The sequence below is a fragment of the Electrophorus electricus genome, chromosome 5, assembly GCF_013358815.1.
Source record: "Electrophorus electricus isolate fEleEle1 chromosome 5, fEleEle1.pri, whole genome shotgun sequence".
Classification (NCBI taxonomy): Eukaryota; Metazoa; Chordata; class Actinopteri; order Gymnotiformes; family Gymnotidae; genus Electrophorus; species Electrophorus electricus.
Window position 1 is genome coordinate 17,371,195 of NC_049539.1, and position 25,032 is coordinate 17,396,226.

Here is a 25,032-nt window from a genome sequence, read left to right on the forward strand (position 1 = left end):
TGGCGGTATGCACCTTGTGGAGAGATATATAAGCATGAGTCCAGAGGAACAAAGCTTCTGCAGAAGTATGGATGTTGGGGGTGGTCGCGCAACCGCTCTTTTTCTGGACAGCAACTTGCCGTTTTTGCAAAATCCTTCTGACGGACAATTCTGCACGTATTCCACGAGGTCCTGTGCTTCAAGAATTTTAGTTATGTCCCACCTAAATATCCAGTGTCATCGGGATCATGAGGTCATCGTGGGCGTGAGGAGGCAGTTCAGAGAGGCGTGACTTGGTCCGGGACTCCGCTGAAATTACGGAAGATAGAGTGAAAGTTGGGGAGAATAACAGACGAGAGGAGATCATTGCGTTGGGATGTGAAAGGAGTTCTAAAAGGAAGTCCAAATTCGTTCTTTTTTCATCAAAGTAAGTTTGCCAATCTGCCTGGTTCTGTTCATAATTCCTTTGTGAGATTAAAGTTTAATGTAAAGGTGTTACATGGGGATTTTTTTTTTTTTTGCCATCTATCCATTATTTATTTCGGTGTCCGTTTTAAGACAATTTTTTTTATACACGTGTACATTAAGTATAGAATCTGAGGAGTAAATGTTAGACGTTAAGAAAGACTATAAGTTATGGATGCATACTTCAGTAATAACATAACTGTAGGCAGCATGTGACGTCATCGTCGGAGACTAGGGACATGAATTGAGGGAAAAGCTAGAGCGAAAATCTAGAGAAAAACGCTCATTAGAAAAGTAACTACATATAAAACATTTACGCAAGATTTAAGCATGTTTGTCGTTGCAGTCATACATATAATCTGTGTTTAAACCATATCCTTTTTTCAAAGAATTCAGGAACGCAAGCTTCTACAAGCCTTTACTCTCAGTCCCTTGTTGCATTCACATGACACTGGGTTGTGGTTTCCCTCTGTCTTTTTTGACTTTTGACCTCTAGCGCTCTGCTGGAATCCCCTTCATAGTGACCCGAGGCAAATATGCAATGCTCTCTGGAACCCTGGGCTGTCCAGGGTTCCTGTCTTCCCACAGGCTATTCTTTAGACACATTCATATAAGGCAACACTTCAAATCAGCACCTTGGGCAGGACCTTTGCCTATCAGAGTGACATGAATGTGTGTCGTTTGCATTTCTTACTGTGTTATTATGATGCCTTTCCTGGATTAGTCAGTTTAGCTGGGAAATGGAAACGAGAGAGCAATGGGGAAACCTTTGAGGGACGGTCAGTGGCTCTTATGCTGGACCATCTGAGTTCAAGTTTGGGCCTTCGTTTTGGAGCGCTCACATTTTTCAGACTTGCGTAACCACTGCCACGCAGTGTTCCGGCTACAGAAAACCTGCAATAGGGGCAGACATGGAAACTGGCGCTAATTCCTCAGGGTTCGTGAGGTTCACATCTGGCTACCGCATCTGGATTAGTGTTGCATGACCCTTCTTTTGGTTTTCACAGTACAGGATTCTGATAAATTTTAGCACTGACTTATAATTCCTTTAGAGACTGAAAATAGTTCTAATGTGTGTGTGTGTGTGTGTGTGTGTGTTACCTTATGAGAGTTTCTGCTTTTATCTTAGTGTGGATATCTTAAGGGAATGCTTTGAAGAAAGTGGGATCTCAGCTGTCTTTCTGAAGTTTTCTGTTACCATCTGCATGGCTCTGACATATGTACATTTGTCTGCACATACGGACTCCGGTGCTATCTCAGCCAGTCCTGCTCCTCCTGACATCTGCTCTCTTGGCATTTAAATGTCTACCAACCAATTACAATTGGACTGTCCTGCAGTAATGCCATGCCATTCTAGCATTTCATGTGTTTCAAACAGCATCATGCATTATTGGGCCCTTGTTGATCAGATTGGATGAGAGGAAGCTTTAGTCACAGTGCCTTGCTGGTCTTTTTGATTACCTCTGTTCATTAGTGCTGCTTTGAAACAAAAGTGTTTTAATTCACTCGGTTTAAACTTTGGACACATCCTGGGCAGGCTATAAATCCACTTTTTTTTCTGTTTGAAGCAGAGTGCGGGCACAAATGGGCCCGGCTGAGCGCTCTTCTCCTCACTCTTTGCTCGTTCACAGACCACCTTAAAGCTCCCGGAGCGATGTCAGCCCTCTGGTCCATCCTGTGCCACCTGGCGACGCTGTCCTGTATCTGGGGCGCGTGCCGCGCGCAGTACGAGTACCTGGGTTACCCGGCGCCTGCCGAGGAGCACTACACGCCACCGCAGATTCCCGCCGACGTGCCCAAGATCCTGCTGCGGCTGGCCGGAGAGAAGCGCAAGCACAACGAGGGCCGTGTGGAGGTCTTCTATGACGGCCAGTGGGGCACCGTGTGCGACGACGACTTCAACATCCACGCTGCCCAGGTGGTATGCAGGGAGCTGGGCTACGTCGAGGCCGTCTCCTGGGCTCCCGCCTCCAAATACGGGAAAGGGGAGGGTAAGCTATCAGCGCTTACCGTCGCCGCGGTACGATAGCATTCCAACATGTTGGCTAACTATTTTAATACATGTGAACCGGTGGGCACCAATTAGCACAAAACATTAGCATGAGTCTTTCAAGGTGAACCTGACATGACTTTAACAGCACTCAGTGGGGGGTTTCTGAAATGTTAAGGGTTCTGAGTTGTATGCCTTTAAGATGGTGTTTTATAAGTGATTTATAAGTGATTTGAAACTACTAGATAGGTTACGGTAGAGCAGTTTTATTTTAAAATGCTTTAGCTAACGTCTGCGACTGAAATATAAAAGTGTTACATAGATACCTAAATTAAATTCTAACATAAATTTCAAATGTACATGAACCTCTCTTAAGTCGAAACACATTATGTCATTATCAGTGTAATTTAGTAAAAAAAACCAAAAAAAAAAAAACCACACACAACATTTCTTTGCAGGTTGGACGACCCAGAGGTCTCCTTTAACCTCTCCTTTAAGCAGGTATTGCTGACCTCTTCTCGCTTCTCCCAGGCCGCATCTGGTTCGATAACGTCCACTGCAGGGGGAAGGAGAAGACCCTGGCGCAGTGCGAGTCCAACGGCATCGGCGTGTCCGACTGCAAGCACTCCGAAGACGTGGGCGTGGTCTGCAGTGACAAGAGGATCCCAGGATTTCGGTTCCTCAACCCGCTCGCCAACAACATCGACGTGAGTGTGCTCACGTCTGCTACTTTTATCCACCTCGTTGCAACTCTTGGCTCAAGGCTTGGTGGTGTTCCAGGCAGGGAACATCCGATTGCACTGAGCTTCCTGAGCTGTTAATGGTCCTATACAATTACAACCATAACTTGTTCTGAAGTGACCATTAACAAACTGACAAATGGTCTAGCGTTGGCTTTTGCATCTGGACTCAGTCGACGTCTCTCAAGATGGAGGCTTTATTGCCATTATGAAGCTGAAAAATGCATGTCAAAATTAAGCTCTTTGATAACTCGTAAATGACTTGATGGCATACAACAGTACTGGGTTCTCAAAAAGTGTATAACAACATGATGTCATAAACAGCATACACATTAGCATCGAATCGTTAATAATTTCAACAATTGGCACAAAATTGAGAAGAGGAACACCCTGACGTTTTCTTATAAAAAAAAAAAGGAATTCGGTCGTGCCGGCCTTCAGACATTCAGACGTCTAGAGACAGCTCCTTCACGGCGGTCTCCAGCTGGGCGGCAGCGAGAGAAAACGCACCAGTCAGCTTTTCCATCCGCTGTCCGTCTGCACGTGCTCCACGTTAAAATGTGTCCACAGTGCGGTCGCGGAGGCAGCAGTGTGTGTGTGTGTGTGTGTGTGTGTGTGTGTGTGTGTGTGTGTGTACTCTGAAGAAAAAGTAGCGAGGCAACAGATCATGTTTCATTGAATAAATTAATGTTTGAACTAGAGTTTAATCAGCTCACATCATTCTGCTAGAAAACGGCAATAAACCTTTGATCAGTACTTGTTTTAGATAGTCGTGAAAACCTTCGTCCTGGTCATAATCTTGTTCTCCGTTTGTCAACAAGGTGTTTTGCTTTTTCGTAGTGCTCAGATTCTCTGCCCGTTTTTACGCCTCCTTCGTTTTTTATATAAGAACAGGCAGGGCATTCAGTCCCAGTTCATTTATCATACAGCTGTAGTAATTAACACAGCTCTAACGCAGTGTACTCGATTTAGCGATGTTTGTTGCCTATTTTTGTGACCCAGTTGAATATTCTGTGCCAGTGATAAACAGGTTTGGTATCTCTCCGTGTTTTGGAGATCTGTTTACCGGCCACTTTTGCTGTTCCCCGCCGGTTAACCGCTGACGCGTCGCGCTGTCAGTGGGGCGCATCATGGTCCCACTCTTCCTGCAAACGAGCGCTTGCTTTCATGTTTCCTCGGTTTTTAGAGAATGCGTTTTAGGTCTGTCCGAGAGAAATCGACTGAGGTTATTACTTCGCATGAGTATATTTCAGCCATTTTCATATTCCTGGTAGCATGGAAAAAGCGCATAGCTTTCTCTCAAACCACTTTAATCTATAAGGGCAGCGTTGTTTAGTAAAAGTCATCATTGAATTCATGAACATTTTTAGCAGTCTTGGGGGGGTGGCCATATTTGAGGCTTTAGTCAGGATTTAGTAACTTTATCTTACCTAGACATCATGGGAGGACGGGTGTGCATGCCTCTGAATGTGTTATGCAACACAGTCGCAGAGAGTTCACGTCAGGAGGAACTGTGCACTGTACAAACTGTAAGATCCTACATACATTCCACAAGCTTCTTTCCTGGCTATTATTTATCGCGTGCGCACACACAACACATACACACACACACACACACACACACACACACACACACACACACACACACACACACACACACACACACACACACATGCACATGCGTGCATGCACAAAAGATTTTGTTAAAACTGTGCACATTGCATCATAGAACAGACAACACTTCACATCTTGCGGAAGTCATGAGTCTCCGTATGAAGAACTGTTCCTTTTAATCAAATCTCTTGTTTGAGCTGCAGCAGTAGGAGTATCTCCACAGCTAATCCCTTGTTTGCGCTGCAGCAGTAGGAGTATCTCCACAGCTAATCCCTGGTTTTGAGCTGTAGCCATAGGGGAATCTCCACAGCTAATCCCTTGTTTGAGCTGCAGCAGTAGGGGTATCTCCACACCTAATCCCTGGTTTTGAGCTGTAGCCATAGGGGAATCTCCACAGCTAATCCCTTGTTTGAGCTGCAGCCATAGGAGTATCTCCACATTTTATCCCTGGTTTGAGCTGCAGCCATAGGAGTATCTCCACAGCTAATCCCTGGTTTGAGCTGCAACCATAGGAGTATCTCCACAGCTAATCCCTTGTTTGAGCTGCAGCCATAGGAGTATCTCCACAGCTAATCCCTGGTTTGAGCTGCAGCCATAGGAGTATCTCCACAGCTAATCCCTGGTTTGAGTTTCCGCAGTAGGAGTATCTCCACAGCTAATCCCTGGTTTGAGTTGCCGCAGTAGGAATATCTCCACAGCTAATCCTATTGTTCTGCTTTGAGTGACTCTGGCAGCATTCAGCTCTGGTGACTCACATGTCTGTCCCCCTCCCCCATCTTAAAACGAAAAGGCCAGCACATGTTTATCAAGCGTCTCGGGCTAAGCCTGCTGACCCTGGATCGTTTTTCCATCCCTCAAGCCCTTCTGAGTGCAGGCAAGTTGGTGCAGTGCGCTGGCCTGGGATCAATTGCATGACTCTGGGCCTTTCACATGCCCTGGAGCCAGATTAGGATCTTGCAGCTGCACATGCAACTTTAATTGGCTGATTTTTCAAATCAGTGTTCCTTTAAACCCATAAACAGTCCTTAATCTCAGAGGGCCAGACACATGTTAAAACTGAATTCGCAATAAATTACATGTTCATCTGGAATTTCCTTTTATAAATACATCAATGTCTTTGGTGTAGCTTTCTGTCCTAGGTTTAGTCTCTCTGGGCTTCGTCTGCAACTCATCATGTCAGGATGATTGCCGACTGCATTTAAATAGCATGATTGATGACCACAAAATGTGGAGTGCTTCATCAACCTCTGACCAATTTTTTCTCTTACACAAAAGCAAAGCGTTTTTGGACTAGGGTCTTTTACAGGACCTTTCCTGTACATACACAGTCTTGTTCTTTTTGTTAGGTTAGAGGTCACATTTCTGATCCCTTGCCCTATAGCAGTTAGCCTATATGTTACAATGACAGCCCAATGGAGTGTAGGAATTGTTCTGTGCAGTTCTAAACCTGTTCCAGAAGAACACAGCCTGCTACACTGCTCTTGATCAGGTGACCTGTAGCATATGCAGGGGGAACACTGCCCACTAACACAACCTTGCTTATTTAAGGTAGAATGAAGGTGATTGTGGGGCCCAGGGCTCTGCTAGTGAGGGATCTGGGGCATATTATGTTGCTCCTGCAACACACACACACACACACACACACACACACACACACACACACACACACACACACACACACACACACACACACACACACAACCATTACAGAACCCTTTGACTACATTGTTTTTACAAGGTGGTGAAAATGTGCAGCAGTGGTTGAATTGAATTCAAGCTCTATCTACAAAGTTCTTCTCTGGTGGGGTTAGTGTTTGGGGGTTGTATGTAAAACATTGGAAAGATGTTACAGCCAAATGTTTGTTAAAAGAGAAGTTAAGCTGTTTGGCTTACACTTAATTAACCAGGTGAGCTTAAAAAGTAATTTTATCCCTTGCCTATGGGTTTCTTAAAGATCCATGTGAACTACAAAAAACAATGACTCCTTTGAAAAATGATCAGTAAGCTATTTCCCATGTGTGTGTGTGTGTGTGTGTGTGTGTGTGTGTGTGTGTGTGTGTGTGTGTGTGCGCGTGCATTTGTTCTACCCATTTTCACAGATTCTTTCCCTGTCACTCATTACACCTCTATTGGTACCACATGTTAGCAGCTCAGCAAAGGAAAGATTTACTGGCAGATAATCACAGGGGTGTTTGTAGATGAGGACAATGGAGATCATATTTCATCCATGCCAGTTCACAAGACACACGAGCGCGTCAGCTGTCCACTTATGTCATATGTGCTAAGTCTGCATATCTTATATCTGAAAACTTAATTCAGCTGTCAAAGGATGATACTCAGCATACCACTCAGCTCATTAGAACCACAGAACTGTCCAGACATGCCTGATAGTGCTGGAGTCAGATGGAAGAGCGTGGTTTCTGCCACTTGCATTGGGACGTCATGTTCCTGGTAGGTCTTCTGGCAGCCAAAGGGCAAACACTTCAGCCTGCTGCTCAGTAATTTTAGTACAGCAACTTCAAAACAATTAGCAATTCTATTATTCACATTCCTCTTACTCAAATGTTTTGATTTTAGAAATTTCAAAGCTTAGCAAGTCTACAATTGACCTTGTTCTTAGAGAGTAAAATGTAAAAAATGTAAAAGAAAGTAGCCATCGGTTGCCTTTCTCTCCTTTTCCCTCTGTCTGTGTCTGTCCTTATACTGGCTGTGTATGTGTGTTTTGTCACGGACTCTTCTCCTTTTGAGTCTCTCATTCTCCTACTCTTTTTTTTTTCTATCTGAAGAAGGAGGTTCTCCACTAGTGCCTCAGTCTCCTTCTCCAGTTCAGCTGTGGGAGTGTTTTCGCTTTTTTCTATTTGAAAGAACGCATGACTAGTCTACTCAGAGGCTGTCTTCAACAGAAAGACATGCCCTTACAAATCGATATCCCAGCTGGAGTCCCCCCCCCCCACACACACACACTCCCTAGCCAGTTACCCCTGAAACAAAACACAAGTGTTTAGGACATTTTTATTTTATTTTTCCAGTAATAAGTCCCCAACTAAAAGTACCTGATCCCCTCCCCTCTCTGCTACAATCAACACGTTGTTGTAACGTGAACTTGAAATCGACGGGACCTTGAGCTGCCGATTACATCTGATGTGTGTGTGCATTAGCTCCTACCCCATTTCATACAACTGCCCCTTTCTGCCCCCAGAATGGCATGTAAGGAAACAAACTTCAGACTGAGTTATAGGACAGCAGCTCCCTGCACCTGACTGTCTTTTCCACTTTTTTTCCCCAGTTTCGCTGGTTGCACATAGTCACACAAAATGGCTAGCTGTATTATTTACTACTTTATCAGCAGTGTGTGGGCTGTACCCAAATGTCTCACTGTCAAGGTACACATTTTACATGTGACCTGTTGCCTGTATTACTTAGATGTTAGGTCCTTAAAGGCGTAAAACAGTTATATCTCTATATAAATATGTATTACAAACCAAACTATAATAGAAGACGAAAACGAATGTTAATGCCCTAAAGTGCATTTACATTGCTACAGGTTTGATAAAAACAATTTTGAGCAGAAGAGACATTTGCTTGATTTCGTGCCAATGCACCCAATGCAGTCCTATATTTTGGGTTTTTATTTAGTTGTTGTTGTTGCCCACAGAGTCAAATTTAGATTTTGGTAAAGTTCACCTCTGTTTCAAATATGCTGGACTGCCAGACATAAATATAGCTCTCTCTGAGTGCTGGAACGGCCGTTCTATTTAAATGACCTAGAGTCCGTCTCAGATATGTTAAAGACATTTTAGTTTAGACCACAGTATTTATTCTTTGATTGTCAAAAAAATAAAAGTAAGACTCCACAGTTAGAGATTTGGTGACTGGAATTGGAGCGAAGGAAGGAAATGCTTCCACAGACTGCTCTGATGCAGCCTAGCAAAAGGTACAAATCTCTGCTCAGTTAACAGTTACCGTCAGAGCAGTGCTGAAAATTATTGTGTTTGCCATAATTGCGTTTGTCCTAATTGGAGTTATTCAAACATGTGAAAGTGAACATGCTGATGCCTTTTGCCATGCCACTAAAAAGTTTAGATGTCAGTTTAGATTTTTTTGTACCATAATGAAACTATAGTCCATGCCAAAGCACAAGATAACTGCACACTTTTGTGAATATCCTGCAATGGAACAGTGGTGGATACTTAACCAGCCAGCTACCAAGGCAGAAGAAAAACCCTTTTAGCTCTACCTACATCCTGCCACAACCACACACTCGAGTTGAGACTGTCTCCCTGTCTCTGGACTTCCTCTCATCCAGAGGGGGGAGGGTGTGTGTGTGTGTGTGTGTGTGTGTGTGTGTGTGTGTGTGTGTGTGTGTGTGTGTGTGTGTGTGTGTGTGTGTGTGTGTGTGTGTGTGTGTGTGGTGTGTGTGTGTGTGTGTGTGTGTGTGTGTGTGTGTGTGTACATAAGCCAGTATCCAGCTGTTTAGGCTTGCAGGCTTTTAGACCCAGCCTGCTCTGTTACGAAGCCAAGCAATGCAGTTATGTTTGTTCTCCTCTTTATGGGGAGCCACACTGTGGGCAATACATGCTGTGGAGAGGACACCTCTAATAGCTCTTTAATACACTCTACCACTGCCAGCATCATGTCAACTTCATCGTGTCCTTCTGTTCTTATAACAACCAGTTTATTGGTCATTGTTAGAACAGACGGCCAATGACTTATGACTTCCCAGTTGAGCAAACTTGGGTAAAAGACCTAGTTATAAACTAACATGCTAAATAACTCTCACCAGACTCCTGCCTGTTTGATTGGGTTGTATACTGTTTTTTTTTTTTATTGTTCTTGCTAAAACCACAGATAATGGGTTACAGGGGATGGCTCTGAACAACAATTCAGATGTTCTTAGCGATGAGTAGACACTAGCAATGCCTGAGAGATGGTATGTTAGCTGCTCCCACTAGCGTCTGTTTTTCATTAGCTGTCTTATTGCTGTCCAGTCCGAAACTGGTTTAACTCTACACTAGCTTGAGCACGTGAGCTGCAGTGGTTTGTTCAACAAGCAGAACTCACCTGTACTGTAGTCTCTCAAGACAATGGAAAGCAATGTGCATATTAGCAAACAAGAACATCTAAACCAGGCCAGCCAAAAATGGTGCTCGAAGCCAAATTTGTTCCTCAGAGACTTTCTGCTTTGGCCCCTGTAGGCCAACAATTTTCAGAACACGTGTCGTAGATGTCAAGGTGCTCAAAACTTTCTGATGAGCGGTTTTCCATGGGTAACTTTGTTTATGCGAAACAGGAAACTTGCCGGAACAGTGGCACTGATTAATGTGTTCCTCAGAAGTTTGTCAAGTAGTGCTGTACTCACAATAATGAAGCAGGTAAAGATAAATACAAGCTAGTGATGTAGTAATGGCATGTCCTCAGTTAGCATGTCCTCATAACTCCGAGGTAACGGACTCATACTTGCCTTCGCTAATTATTAACAACATCTGAGTTTTGGAGGTAAACCATGGCCATATCAAAATTCTGATGAGGCCCAAAATGATGTTTTGCAAGATGGATGGTATAATATCCTTGATAAGGAAAGGAAATCATATAAATATGTTCTCGACTTGACACCTAACTGTAACTAGCAGCAGAACATTTTTTTGAAATGTCAAAAGGTTGCCATGGTGTTTATGTTCCCCACTGTGGTTCCCATGGCAGCACATGACTATCCAGGTGGAGGACGTACGCATCCGCCCCGTGCTGTCCTCCTCCCGGAAGCGCATCCCTGTGACGGAGGGCTACATGGAGGTGAAGGACGGTGGGAAGTGGAAGCAGGTGTGCGATGTGGAGTGGAGCTCCATGAACAGCCGGGTGATCTGTGGAATGTTTGGCTTCCCTGGAGAGAGGAGATACAACACACGCATCTACAGGTCAGCGCCACCCCGCAAGCCGACCCAAGCACATCTAAATAACAGCCAGCCTTAGTGGTGTGGGTTTTTGTTTTTTTGTTTTTTGCATATTATGCAAGACTATCATTCAGTATTCTCATAGCTTAGCCAAGGACAATTTCACTGACTTTTTGCCACACTGGTCACAGTAATTCTTTGGACCAGATACCTAATGACAGCTCCAAACTATTAGCCTCGAGATATAAAAGGCTGTTGTTTCTAGAACCCCCTCTATAATGACCACGGAAATGAGACTAGCTCAAGGCAAAAGGAGGACTACTTTATAATGGAAATAAGAAATAAACACACACAGCTTTCCCACTGGAGATTGGCTTGGGAAACTATCTCACAAACTCCTGTCTTGGGAAGCTATCTCACAAACTCCTGTCCAAAGCACTGACCCCACTGGAAAAAATGCATACAATTTTATTTTACGTTTGCCTCTGTAAATCCCATGTAATTGTGTGTCCAGCACAATCAGAAGGCGTGAATCTTCTAAGGTCAACCCCTTATTTTAAACTTATTTTTAATTTAATGCTCAGAAAGGACTGTATTTAAGTATTTCTCTCCATAGTCTCCTACCGGTACATTCTCTACAGCATATGCAGTATGAATCGCACTGCATAGTCATAAATCTCGAACCCTTTCTTTCATGGAAACCTGCTCTCAAACATCACATGATACATTGTAAAGGATAATGTTGTGGACCGGAGAGATCATGAGATGCACCTCGGCCTACGTGCCTCCCTGCACGTGCTGAGCTTGCAAATCTCGTGGGCCATGTCCGTTTGTTCTGTCTCTTGCCTGCTGGTGGAGTTGTGCACCGGTTCAGCGGGTCTTTCATACCGCAGGTGAGATCGGGATTTTACCGAGAGCAGCCCTGTTGTATGGCAGCTTTACCTCTTCCTTGCTCAGTGGACAGTCCTCGATTTTCCGATGGCTCTCTATAACTCAGGTTTGTGCACAGGGCTCAAATATTCATGTCCCCAGACCGGCCGACGTTAAAACGGATGGAAGTGGAGGCATCTCATAAGGCTGCTTTTCTCAAATGAGAAACGTCCAGTAGAGCTTGTGTTCTCCCATGTCGGTGGTATGAATCCAAGCTCAGGGGGGTGAGAGGATAATGCTTGTCCTGCTAAAATTGTTGTATGCGTGTGTCCCAAGTCTGTTTTTGACACTGGCTACTTTGGGGAGCCTCCAAGGCGAGACATTCTTTTGCTCGGTGGCTGAATGAAAAACAAATGTGGGTTGCTCCTCCCTTATGCAGCACCTCAGCAATGAGATTAGGCCTTCCTTTGTGAGACACAGTTTTTCTCATTAAATGCCCACACGTTACGTTCATTGTAGCAGGAGCAGCCTCAGAATAATCTAATGCAAAATTACAATTGGCACAATTAAGAAGGACTACAAATCTACTTTTGCATTTTATCATTGTATCTTAATATTTACATAGTTCCATATGGTATATATCAGACTATGGTTAGTTTGTAATGAAATTCTCTTTCTCTGTCCTTCTCTCTTTATGTCTCTTTATTTTCTCTTCCTCTCTCTTGCCCTCACTTTCTTCCCTCTCAATCTCAATCTACTCTGTCTTCTCCATTCTCACTCACTCTCCCTCTCTCCTTCTCTCTCCCTCTCCATCTGTCTCTTCCTCTCGCTCTCTCTCCCCCTCACTCTCTCTCTCCCTCTCGATCTCACTCTTTCTCCAATCTGTACAGAATGTTCGCCAGCAGAAGGACGCACACATACTGGGATTACTCGGTGAACTGTACAGGCACCGAGGCCCACCTTTCCAGCTGCAAGCTGGGCCACTTGCTGTCGCCCTCTGCCAACAGCTCATGCAGCCAGGGCATCCCAGTAGTGGTCAGCTGCATCCCCGGCCGAGCCTTTGCTCCCACGCACATGGCCAACTACAGGAAAGCCTTCAGACAGGAGGTAGGTCAACCAGCAGCCAGATGACTCAGACCGTGCTCCGCAAGCCTATAGCATTCCCAAGATGAGCCCATCTTGTTGTACAAGCAATTCTTTTATGCTTAGGCCTCATGAGGATTCATTTGTTAATTTTTTTTTTTAAGAAAAAAAAATTAAGACTTATCTTACTCTCAATCGACCTGGCAAAAAGCTCTCGACTTCAGGTTAGTGGTTCTTGTGGGTACCATCTGGTATTGGCATAGTTTGTGACTAAATGCCTGACTTCTGCTAAATGAATGCAGAAAAAACAGGGCCAGTCCAGCACTCTGGAACACTACTGTGGTATGAGTGTAGAAGGATAGAAGGACACAATTGCACACAGAACCTTTTTTGTTGTCGGTGTTGACTACACTCTCCCAAGGACTAAGCGACATGCCAAGATCCCTGAATCATGTTTTTATGACAGAATAAGGGCAATTTCTTCTGTTCTGTTATCCTGTCGTTAGGGCTCTGCTCTGGCACAGAAAGAGCATTGCTCTAATGCACCACGCAAGTATCATGTACTTAAGTATTTTGAGATGGCCAGTTATATCACCCTTTGAACACACCACTCTCAACCCTGTAATTTCTGCTGCAGTTCATACTAGGCTCTGTGATTACATGAACATTAATATGACAGAGCGATGGAGAAGGTAGTGGATGATTCTCCTGCCTCGGTGTGACTCACTTTTTCCTCCAGAGATGATCCGGCCAAGCCCATATGCATGCCTCCGGCCACGTTCTAGGGTTCAGTGGGGTTGACTGGTTATCAGGCACATCTCCACTCTGTGGAACTGCACAAAAGTGTAGATATTAGGTACATTATAGTAGAAAACAGGCCCCTTTAAGCACCAGCTAACTCAGAATTCAGTAACTGTTGTATCCTCAATCTTTGTTTTGTTTTTGTTTTTTTACTTATGCGAGGTATAAATATTGATATCTTTATGCCTTTCTTTCTTTCTTTTTTTTTTGCTTCTTTCTTCTCTCCTTCCCAGCAGCCCCTGGTGCGTCTGAGGGGTGGTGGTGTGGTGGGTGAAGGTCGGGTGGAGGTGCTGAAGAATGGGGAGTGGGGCACCATCTGTGACGACCACTGGAGCCTGGTGGCGGCTACTGTGGTGTGTCGTGAGCTGGGCTTTGGCACCGCCAAGGAGGCTCTGTCTGGCGGCCGTCTCGGCCAGGGTAGGCCAGCCGCACAGCCCTTATGCCACGCGGTCTCCTGGACCTGGCTAAAAACTGATTCATATTATTATCGTATCACTGATCTATACTGTATCTCTGGTCCATATTGCATCATTTACTCATATCACATCATATAACTGGTCCATATTGCATCACTGACTCACATGATATTGTATCACTTGTCCAGGATCAGCAGTCATATGATATGATGAAATACCATGGTAATAGGTCTGCTTCTCAGAGAGCACACACTGTTGAACTAAGAGAACCTGAAGGCCTTTGCTCTGCACAAACGTTTATGGCTCAAGGTTTCGGAAACCAAGGAGAGCTAGGGCTTGCCTTCATGAATCACACACATATGCAACCACACATCACACAGTATGTCAGGGTATACATCTCATCATTTGTTTACCAAATGGTTAAGGAGAGTGGAGAACATGTAGGCGGAAACATTACACCCCGTGGTCATTACACACTATTACACACTATGACACATCCATACACATTATTTTACTAGCTGGTTGGAAAATTAATGTGTGTCTGGCTAGAATGTATGGTTATAGTTAAAGCCATCAACACTGTGAGTTATTTTTTTTTAGTATGCATCACGACTTCTTGTCTGTAGGTAAAATTCAATAGATCTCACGTTAATGCAAATCTCCACATGAAAACCAGTCAGTATGATTGCAAAGAAATCCAACCAATCAGCTAAGATGACTACACTCAGGGCAGTAGGAAAATGATTAATAGTTTGAATTTATCATTTTGAATGATGAAATTAATTTTTCATTTTAAATTGATCATTTTTAAATTTATTGTGTGTTTCCAGACTAGTTGTCTGGTTGTATAATATTTAAGAACTTTTTATAATAATTGTTTTTACTCAGTTTTTACTTCAGTTGTACTTGAAAAGGGTAGTCTGATCATGTCTTAGAACATGGTTTAGTCGGTGTGCTGAAAAAATGGCAATCAATTAGTCTGTGGACGCTACTTATAATGGCTTACATTCTCCCATGTTCTGTTTACATTTATAGGTCTAGTGGCTTTTTGCTGAGATTTATTCCTATAAGATGCTCTTTAGTGAGCATGGGATGACATAGTTTCCCCCAGGCTATTGCAGTAAACGTCCCATAGGAATGTGTTCTGCACTCGCCCACCAACAAGGGCTGCACGATTTATCATTTGTTAATCAGTATCGCAATATTGATGACCTCAATACTGATATCCCATCTCCCTTGCTTGACAGATTATCAGTGTGTTTGAAAATGACATTCCAGCATTTCACCGGTCAACATGACCTATCCACTTTGGGAAATGGCACGTTGCAACGGCTGGGTGTCTTGACACTGGAGACAGTCCATAAAAATTCCAGAAAGATGGTGCACTGCCTTGAGAAACAGAAGACATTTTGAAGTCAAAATGGAAGGTTTCAGGCAGAGAATTTTCTGATTTCTGATTATTTTCTCCTCAAATTGTCATCCAGTTTCTGGTTGGAAGGGAACGCTGTAATAATTCAGCTTCTAGTGATCGTCAGACTGTCATTGACTTAGTTTAGGTAGAAAGAAGTAATGAAAGCAGTTATAAAATGAGGTACAGAAAACTTTCAGTCTCAGTCCTTAGCCAATACAACCCTGTATGTTACATAGACATAGAAACAATTCATCAGTAAGGGAAGTGTTTTCTTTTTATGTAATTTTTCCATTTTTAATTCATTTTTGTTATTTAATTATTTTGTTTAGTTTCTGTATTTAATTTTATTATTGTTTTCTATTGAAATAAATTGTTTTATTTTACTTTTTTGTCTTTTTATGTAAACACCTTCCTGAGGTGATAGATCTTGAGATATAATGAGCTTTATTATTTAAATCTTCTATGTAAATATAAAGCATTTTGAATCGTCACTGTGTATAAGAATGCTATACAAATAAACTTGCCTTGCCTTGTGTGTTCTCAGGCATGGGCCCAGTCCACATGAATGAGGTGCAGTGCTCTGGCTTCGAGAAGTCTGTGACCGAATGCCAGTTTAACATGGATAAGGACTCGGAGGGGTGCAGTCACGAGGAGGATGCGGGTGTCCGGTGCAACGTTCCTGCCATGGGCTTCCAGCAGCAGGTCAGGATACTGCTCTAAAGCCTTTAATGCAGGGGAGCTCGATCCTGCTCCTAGAGGTCTACCAGTCTACGGCCTAGTACAGGACAGTGACTATCCAGGAACAGCATCAGACATAGCCTCTGTAGAGCAGTGGATAACCAGGAGCAGTACTGGAACTAAACTCTATAGGGCAGTGGATTTACAAGCATGGGGCTGGAACTAAACTCTGTAGGGCAGTGGATATCCAGGACCAGGGTTTGAACTAAACTCTATAAAGGCAGTGAATATCCACGAGTAGCACTGGGACTAAACCTTATAGGGCAGTGGATATCCAGGAGAAGCATTAGTCAGCCTACGCTTTTTTCACATGAATTTTAGTTCACATTGTGGATGGTTCTATGAACCCCCCAAAACCTTTCTAGAGAACAGACTACTGATCACTGAAGTTTGATTATTCATCATACCCAGCTGCAAATGTCACTCCTCATGAATGCCGGTAATTTCCCAAGTTGCCTCAGGACTGAACCAATCAAACATTGAGGTATAGTGTGATAAAATAAATGATGATGTTTGCATGGTTGGATGAGCAGACGTAATCTCACACTGGAATTCTTTACGATCCCTTATTGTGGAAGCGCTGTGGAGACTGGCATCACATTGTCTAGGAAAATAAAAGAATGAAAAATGGCAAAGCAATAATAAAGCAGTTGCTAATGGCAGTTGTTAAACAAGCAGGCATTAATGTTCAGTGTCAACAAAGACAATACAACACCTAAGCACAGTGTGCAGGTAATGGCTGTTTAATATGACAGCTCAAGCAGATTTGCAGAAGTACACAAATATTGCACATATTGAAAACTCTGCCCAAGTCCCAATGCTTGGAGCCTAACTAGGAACGCGTTTGCTCTGGCTCCCTTACAGCTGCGGCTGAGTGGTGGCCGGAACCCATTTGAGGGCCGTGTGGAGGTGCTGATGGAGAGGAACGGCTCGCTCGTGTGGGGCACGGTGTGTGGTGACAGCTGGGGCACTATGGAGGCCATGGTGGTGTGTCGCCAGCTCGGGCTGGGCTTTGCCAGCAGCGCATTCCAGGTATGACCTCTGAAACCCACATCCCGAACCCAAAGATCCACCAACCAATGAACCCCCCACCAGATCTTCCTACCGAGTCTCGCCTCTCAAATGCCCCATGATCCGGCTCATGAGTCCCGCCTTCAGAACTCCCTTGTCCCTCCAGACCTCATGGTGCTGGTCACTGAAAGAGCTATCTAGTCATAGTAACTAAAGCAAATGCAATCTTTCAGTATGTTCTGCTGATCCAATTTCCTGTTTTTACACCAATCGAAAATTAGTAGTAGTTTGAGTAGTAGGAGACTCCAGCAACACAAACTATAACTCACAAAGAGGAAAATGAACCAAATCACAGTGGGAATATATATATATGTATATGTATATATTTCAAGGATAATAACACTAACAAATCAATAATTGAGTAAAGAGGGGTATATTTATCTGATTATAATTTAGTATGTGCTATAGTCAAAGTCTGTCTACATCTTTGGTTTCGGCCAGCCATTTTGGCTTGTGCATGACATCACCCAGCTGTTTTAGAAGAAGCTGCTGACAGGATTGTGCTTCAGGGCAGCTGAAGGTTTGTGTCACATTAAAGTGTGTCGGAATATTTTCCATTCCCAAGGGCTCCTCAAATATAATAAATAAAAGTGCGTGGCCGAGCCCAAACACAGTATTAATTAGTAACGATTTAATATGCACATCTTTGTTTTGTCACGAGACAACAACATCAGCCCTATATAATTTTGTTTTTACTTATTTTAAAATGCAATTAATTTTTATGTTTGACGACTTCAGTCAGTAGCATAAGGTTTAAACAGGTTCAAGGTTTTTGGTAATAAACTTTGTCAATGCAAGCTCGCTTTAATAGCGGCAGGTCACTGCAGTGAATGCTGAACTATGTGAAGTTACTGTTTTGTCTCCTTTCATTAATCTTCATAGCAAAAGTCCTATAGCACATTTTGAAGGCTTACACATTTACTAGGCTCTACCTGTTTTCTTTTAATCACACTCCATCCCCCAGGCTAACTGCTGGCTGCGGTAAACACACTGCACTTTTCTCCCTCTCACACCATTTGATGTAAAGAAATGTAGGGGATTTTTATTGTACTTTTTTTAGAATTAACTTATGGCTCCGTCTGTTAGATCATTGGCTTGCTTTCCAACAGTCTTCAGATGTTTCCGTCTGGTAAAATATCTCCCAGGGGACCTACATGAGTCACTCATGCTGCCTCCAAGACTGCATTCCTTAATTGAATACCTTGGAGGAAAAAATTAATTCTTGTTGGAAAATGTTTTGTCCAATTTGAAGGTCTGGTAAAGTATAATGCTCAGTATATCAACTTCCATCTTTTAAGATTGTGTAAGATTAAGGCATCCAACGTGGTTGAATAATCTATCTCTAATATGGACTTTTAAAGAGAATTACCAGCCAGGTGTCTGCCCTACAAAGGAGATTCTACTTTGAATCAAAAAGCATGAGCTTTTGCAAGTGACGGCTGCCTGTGTTTACCGTTGCCAAGGGAACACTCCTGCCCACCTGTGCAGGAACCCAATAGCATAAACATCTGGCCACATCTGGTAGCCACTGAAGAGTGGAAAATGCACTGCCTCCCCTCTGTGAGGAAGGATGTCCCACAGATAAGAGATCATTAAAAGACTGTTTAATAACAGAGAGGCGTGTCTTGGAAAAAGCCTGCGAGCTCTGCACTTGGTGGGATCCTTTAGTTTGACAGGTGATTTAAGGCCAAGTCATTTGTAAACATGTTTAATTTATCAGTGTCATTGAAATTATTTTGGAATTAATGATTTATCCCGTTATTTAATTTTTTTTTAAAGGTAATATGGGATTGTTCACTTTGAAATTACGGGCCCTGCAAAAATCTCAACTTCCTGCTTTTTGAAAGATGTATTTTCACTCACTGATGTTTCATATGATCATTCAACAGTTAAAATCTTAGCCCCAAATTTATAGCATCACCCTTGGAACACTTACTGCTGGTCTCAGTGTCAGACGTCCAAAAAGGGTCAAACAAACATCGGCTCCCTCTTGTGGAGAAATGCTGACGTGTGATAGACATTTCACGCTAATGCAGTGTAAGCCACAGTGTGGAATTGCTGAATTAGTGCTAAGTGCAACCCAGCTTCTGTGACCTAATGAAAAAGTGAACTCCAAAACTTTCATGCACCGCAGCCGAGACTAAAGTTACCCATGCAAGAAAATGTCTGTAAAAGAGTAAGATGTGATCCCGAAGCTGTGATCCAGAAGGTGTACTGTACATCAGACAAGTGGCTCCCTCTTGTGGTGAAACTTAGTGTCGTGTACAGGAAATCCTCACATAAAAACCTGCAGTCAGAAATAGTCGCGCTAGTGGCATTCGTACTCCAAGACGAGCTCCGAGTTCACTAGCAAGTACAGAAGAGCTGGAAACATGCACATTACCACAGAGAGATTCTGCTCGCAGTATTAATTAGGTGGAGCGTTTTGAATCCGACTGAATGAAATACAGTGTGTGTCTACAAAGCTGTAAACAACACAGTAGCCTGCCGAGCAAAATTTGTTTCTCATGTCCTGGTATATGGTCGGTCATCATACATATTTTAAAACAGCAGAGTGAGCCCAAATGCAGCTGAAATCGAATGGATAGATTCGATATGATGGCGTCTCTCTCTCTCTCTCTCTCTCTCTCTCTCTCTCTCTCGTAAAATAGGAGACGTGGTACTGGCCAGGCACAGTCACCGCCGACAACGTGGTGATGAGCGGGGTCCACTGTGCAGGCACTGAGATGTCCCTGTCCCACTGCCTCCACCACGGCGAGCACCTGCGCTGCCCCAGGGGAGGAGCGCGCTACGCAGCGGGAGTCTCCTGCTCTGAGAGTGAGAGCTTCCGCCGTATCTACAACAACGACGACGACAACAACAGCAGCAGCAACAACAACGATGTGCTTTTTAATTGCATAACACATTTAAAAATGCGCTTTTCACGACAGAGATAAAACAAAATAGAAAATAAAAGAAGGAGAAAAGGCTAGGAGAGTAACATGCAGACAAGAACAGTAAAAAAGTGTATACAACTATGCTTCACAGTGGCGTTTAAAAGACAGAGTGATTGAACAGAAGTCCTAATAGAGCACAGTGGTGAGTAAGTGCATTTTGAGATGTTTTATGAAGGTGCCAAGGCTGTCAATTGATCGCAGGCTTCCAGGCAGAGAAGGCCAGAGCCTGCAGTCATAATTAACTAAAGCCGGCTCAACATCCCGCCTCTCCCCCAGGCAGTCTTTCAAGGAACGAATAAAAGAAGCCCTCTAGAAGCCCTGAAAGACATAGCAGGAGCATTACCTGACAGACCAATCAGCCATAAGACCTCAGCGGCATTAAAGCCTAATAAGATCTTATTAGTACTAAGACAAATGAAGTTCTGCACGTCCTTGTTTTGTTTGGAACAGTGTTTCTAGATCCAGTCCTGAGAGCCCACTGGACAGTCCACGTTTTTGCTCTAACCCACCGCTTAATGAGTTTGAACCAAGCCATTAGGGACACTGAACACCTGATACATACTTATGTAGTGGCAGCTAAGTTAAGTAAGGATCTTGAGGCCTGGGTTGAAAAACACTGATTTAGGTCCCCTAGATTTTAATGTCTGAATATAATTACATTTACTGAACTATGGATAATGTGCATTCATTTTATAGAGAAAGAAAGACCCTTAAGAATAAGACATTATTAGGAAGATACTTTCTATCAATATCTTATTGTTTATTGTGATGTTGTATCTATGGTTTATGGTCTATGATGATGTGGTTTTAATCTTGCATAATTGCTAACGGGCATTTAAGACACAGAGTGCAATTTCATTTGGATTTTGTTTAGCATGAGTATTTTTAGGGATTTTATTTCAGATGAAAGAACATAATATTCAAAGCCCAGACATAAGGATCCTGTTGAGAGTTGTAATGTGAGATCTCTAATTGCCCCACCACACTCATGCGTCGCCCATCCTCTTCTTCTGCGCAGCTGCCCCGGACCTGGTGCTGAACCCGCAGGTGGTGGAACAGACCACGTACCTGGAGGACCGGCAAATGTTCATGCTGCAGTGCGCCTACGAGGAGAACTGCCTGGCCTCCACCTCCGGCTCCACACCGGCCAACTCCTACCGACGTCTGTTGCGCTTCTCCTCCCAGATCCACAACAATGGCCAGGCCGACTTCAGGCCGAAGGCCTCGCGAGAGTCCTGGGTCTGGCACGATTGCCACAGGTCAGCTAGTGTCGGCGGGTTTCCTCACTATCTGGTGTTTTTGCCTTATTTTTTTGGATGTTGCGGCAGAAATAGTGGTTTTACTTCTTCCATTTCAAAGATCTATAAAGCACATTTATAACCAGTTATAACCAGTTAGAACTACATTAATAGATGCTTTAGACAAAACCAAAGATAATATTTCTTAAATACTGGCTAGTGAACAGCATAACATACTGTATATAACTCTGCCTTTACAATACAGCCTTAGCATATGTTACAGTTGCCACAGCAGAAACATACAGCTCCAATAGCTTGAGTTTTCCCTCTGTTTTCCCCTGCAGACACTACCACAGCATGGAGGTGTTCACTTATTACGACCTGCTCAGCCTGAATGGTTCCAAAGTGGCTGAAGGACACAAGGCCAGCTTCTGTCTTGAGGACTCGGAGTGCGATGAAGGTTTGTTGGTTTAGTGCAAAGAGATTACTTTAGGTGATGATGGTTTGATTTATTACCAAACAGAGCCTGAACGTGGTGCAGGGTGGCAACCAAACAATTCCCGTGGAGTCAGCAGGTCATTTTCCTTCCAGGGATCGAGAAGAGATACGAGTGTGCTAACTTCGGCGAACAGGGCATCACAGTTAGCTGCTGGGACACATACAGACATGACATCGACTGCCAGTGGGTGGACATCACCGATGTCAAGCCCGGAGACTACCTGTTCCAGGTGCCTCACTCATCTTGAAAAACCTTTAAGATTTTAGGTTCCCTTAAAGAACTGATCTAGGCACAATGTTGGACCTTTACATCTTGATGCATGCAGGAATGTGATTAGAATGTGAATCTGATGTGAAACCAAAGATTTTTGAAATCTCCTATGTCCAAAAATCAAAAAGGAGAAGATATTAAAAAACAAACAAACATTCTTATCACCTTTATTGTGAGCACGTTTTTTTTCATTATGCCCACTGAAGTGATTGTACTCGTGCTTTCTGCAGATTGTCATCAACCCTAACTATGAGGTTGCTGAGTCAGATTATACCAACAATGTTGTGAAATGCAGGACTCGATATGATGGCCATCGCATATGGATGTATAACTGCCATATAGGTGAGGCACGCTGAAGCACCCAGAAAACAAATGCACCTTTTCTGGTGTATTTTCATGAAATTTAATCCGATGAAGACATGGTTATTCTGGTTACCATAATTAGATTATCTGATTTTCTTTCCCTTTGAGCTTTAAAAATTATACTAAATAATATAATACGATATAATGATAATACATTTCTTTATACTGTAGTAGCTTTTCTACTTCAATTGCTTCCTTTATGGACTGCAAAAGACTGCTCTCTGAGATTGACTCTCTGGTCTTTATGCAGGAGGCTCAGTAAGTGGTGAGACGGAGGAGTTGTTCCCAGGCCTGCTGAGTAACCAGGTGACCCACAGGTAAGAGGTGGGGTTTAAACAGGACAGCTGAGACCTCGCCACCACACCACTGGCGATCCTGACAAGAGGCCCCTCCCTCCACCCACTATGATTCCACTGAATGCTCAGCGCCAACATACTGGCATTAAGCCTTTCACTGCCATGTTGGCCCAAGATGTCCCACACCCCTGCCCACATAAATGGATGAAGCCACAGGAACTGCCCCAGGACAATGAACTAAGGATGGCCAAAGACCCAAACCCAACAGCATGCACTATAATTTGAATAGGGATCCCAGCACAGGACTTTTAGGACTTCTGTCATACTGCAACTGTCATTTCAAGACACATCAAGGCTTACCTCCATAAAATACCACAGTCCTTGATGCAGCCCTGTACCTCCAGTAAAGATAACTGACAATCTCTTTCCACCAAAGCCAAACCCCTACAAGCCACTTAAACAGTGGGCTCAACTCCATCTGCTGCTGGTGCTAGTGATTTTCAATAGAACACTAACACACCTTTTCATCCAATGGGACTCACTGGTAGTTCTGCAAGTGCAGAAATAATTGGTAAATATTTATTTGGGAATGAGCAGGATTTGGAATTTGTATTTGAGAAGAATTGGACAGAATGCGGCAGCCTTAGCTTATTACATGAATACCTAAGTACTATGACCTGCACTTTGCCAGTACATATATTTTCAGTATACAGCACACAACACATATGCCTAGCAGTAGATAAATAACTTATTACTGAAGCACTTGATAGACATGTTTGAATCAGCTGCTCTGGAGCCAGAAAAATTTCGCTCCGCGACCACCATGAGACAAACATTTCACCCTGAGACAGACCGCCCAGAGAAAAACATTTCACTTTGAGACAGACCACCCTGAGACAGACGTTTCACCCTGCGACAGACCAGCCTGAGGCAGACCACCTTGCTTGCCTGTGCAGGAAGGCCCGACCCTGACATGCTAATTTGCTGGAGAAAAATAAACTCAGACTCTTTTCTGAAAACCAGGCCCTCTTCCCCCTTTGTAGATGGGTTCATTCTGTTCGCTAGTGCAGCATGTCCAGATTACACTGTCACCTGGAAGGCTGGGGATGCATCGGGACCTGATGATAATTGCACATTTGCATAGAATTCCTGCATGTGATTGCACAGGAATCGTCATTCAGGACTGGACCCTTACTGAGTGCAATCATTATAGAGCCGTGAAAGAGACACATGCACTTAAATAAGACGCTTCCCCCCATACAATTATATCAGAACCCATGCTGAAACCTACATTCTTATAATATAACAGTTTTATGTTCATTTATTTTCTTTTACTGCTAACCAGTCTAACCCTATTTACCTAAACCCTTCAGTATTGTTAAGCTGTCATTTTATAAAATGCAAATAATTAACTAGACTTGATAAAACATATACACCTTCTATCCACTACATTTAAGGTTATATCATGAATTTGAGTTTCTCAGCTACCATTAGTAACTTATTCTAAGTCAGGGATTTAAATAACAACTGTCTACATTTTTGTTGTTGTTGTTGTTTGTTTGTTTTTTGTTTTTTGTTTTGTTTAGTTTAGGTTTTTTTGGGGGGGTGGTACAGAATGTATTATGATGCCTCTGCTAAAATGGTGCTACCAAAGAAGAATCCTCTGTTTTTAGAGGGCACATGTGATGTGACTGATTTGCATTATGCTTACTTGAATGGAACGCAAAAAAATCCATACTGTGCATTTTTATGCTGTTTAGCCGTAAATAAATGCAAGCATACATCGAAAGAAAAGAACGTGTTTGGCACCTTTTTTGATGGAAGGGTTCCTGGAAATCATCTCCAAGATCAATGTTTAGCTTTTGCAGGATTTAGGAAAATAAATGTTTAAATATTAGTCCAAGTTAAAATGTACAATGCCCACAAGAGGGCACTCTTGTCATAATATAAAAAGGTCTACAAACTACTTGTTGTTTCCAGTGTCTTGTTAGACGCAGGGGACGCTGAAAGGGGGGTGACCTGATCAGAACTGCATTCTCAACACTTTTCTAAATACCTTTAGCCAAACACACTGGTATTTGGAAATACTTGCACACAGGCAGCAACTCGAGTCTTCTGTGAGCCCCAGGGAGACAGACATGGTGAGACCAGAGTATTCGGTGTTTCAGAGTGTCCGAACATGGCGGAAGTCCGTTGCATTTTTCCACAGGCAGCCACTTTAGAAGGGGAGTTTACATTCCACACGGTTCAGTGTTTACATTCAGCTGCGTGAAGAGGCTGCGTGTGCGTGTTACACTTTCAAGCGCCCATTTGCTTAGTCAACGGGTCTGCGCACTTCAGGTGATTTATGGCTAACTATCCGCT

The 25,032-nt window shown here is 43.3% G+C and overlaps 1 protein-coding gene across 2 annotated transcripts; it reads left to right on the forward strand.

The window, feature by feature from the left end:
- The first annotated feature begins 118 nt into the window (after positions 1-118).
- On the forward strand, positions 119-24,573 carry loxl2b (lysyl oxidase-like 2b). 2 transcript variants are annotated; one of them, XM_027009260.2, is made up of 14 exons: positions 119-406; positions 2,076-2,435; positions 2,966-3,141; positions 10,489-10,700; positions 12,437-12,653; positions 13,664-13,847; positions 15,802-15,959; positions 16,860-17,027; positions 19,718-19,883; positions 21,021-21,261; positions 21,585-21,700; positions 21,832-21,968; positions 22,240-22,351; positions 22,623-24,573. In XM_027009260.2, exons 2-14 carry the CDS (start codon positions 2,099-2,101, stop codon positions 22,691-22,693), a joined length of 2,295 nt encoding a protein of 764 aa, XP_026865061.1. In that variant the 5' UTR covers positions 119-406; positions 2,076-2,098; the 3' UTR covers positions 22,694-24,573. The 2 variants fall into 2 exon arrangements, with proteins under 2 accessions (XP_026865061.1, XP_026865062.1); XM_027009261.2 differs by having other exon boundaries at positions 13,667-13,847.
- Positions 24,574-25,032: the final 459 nt, after the last annotated feature.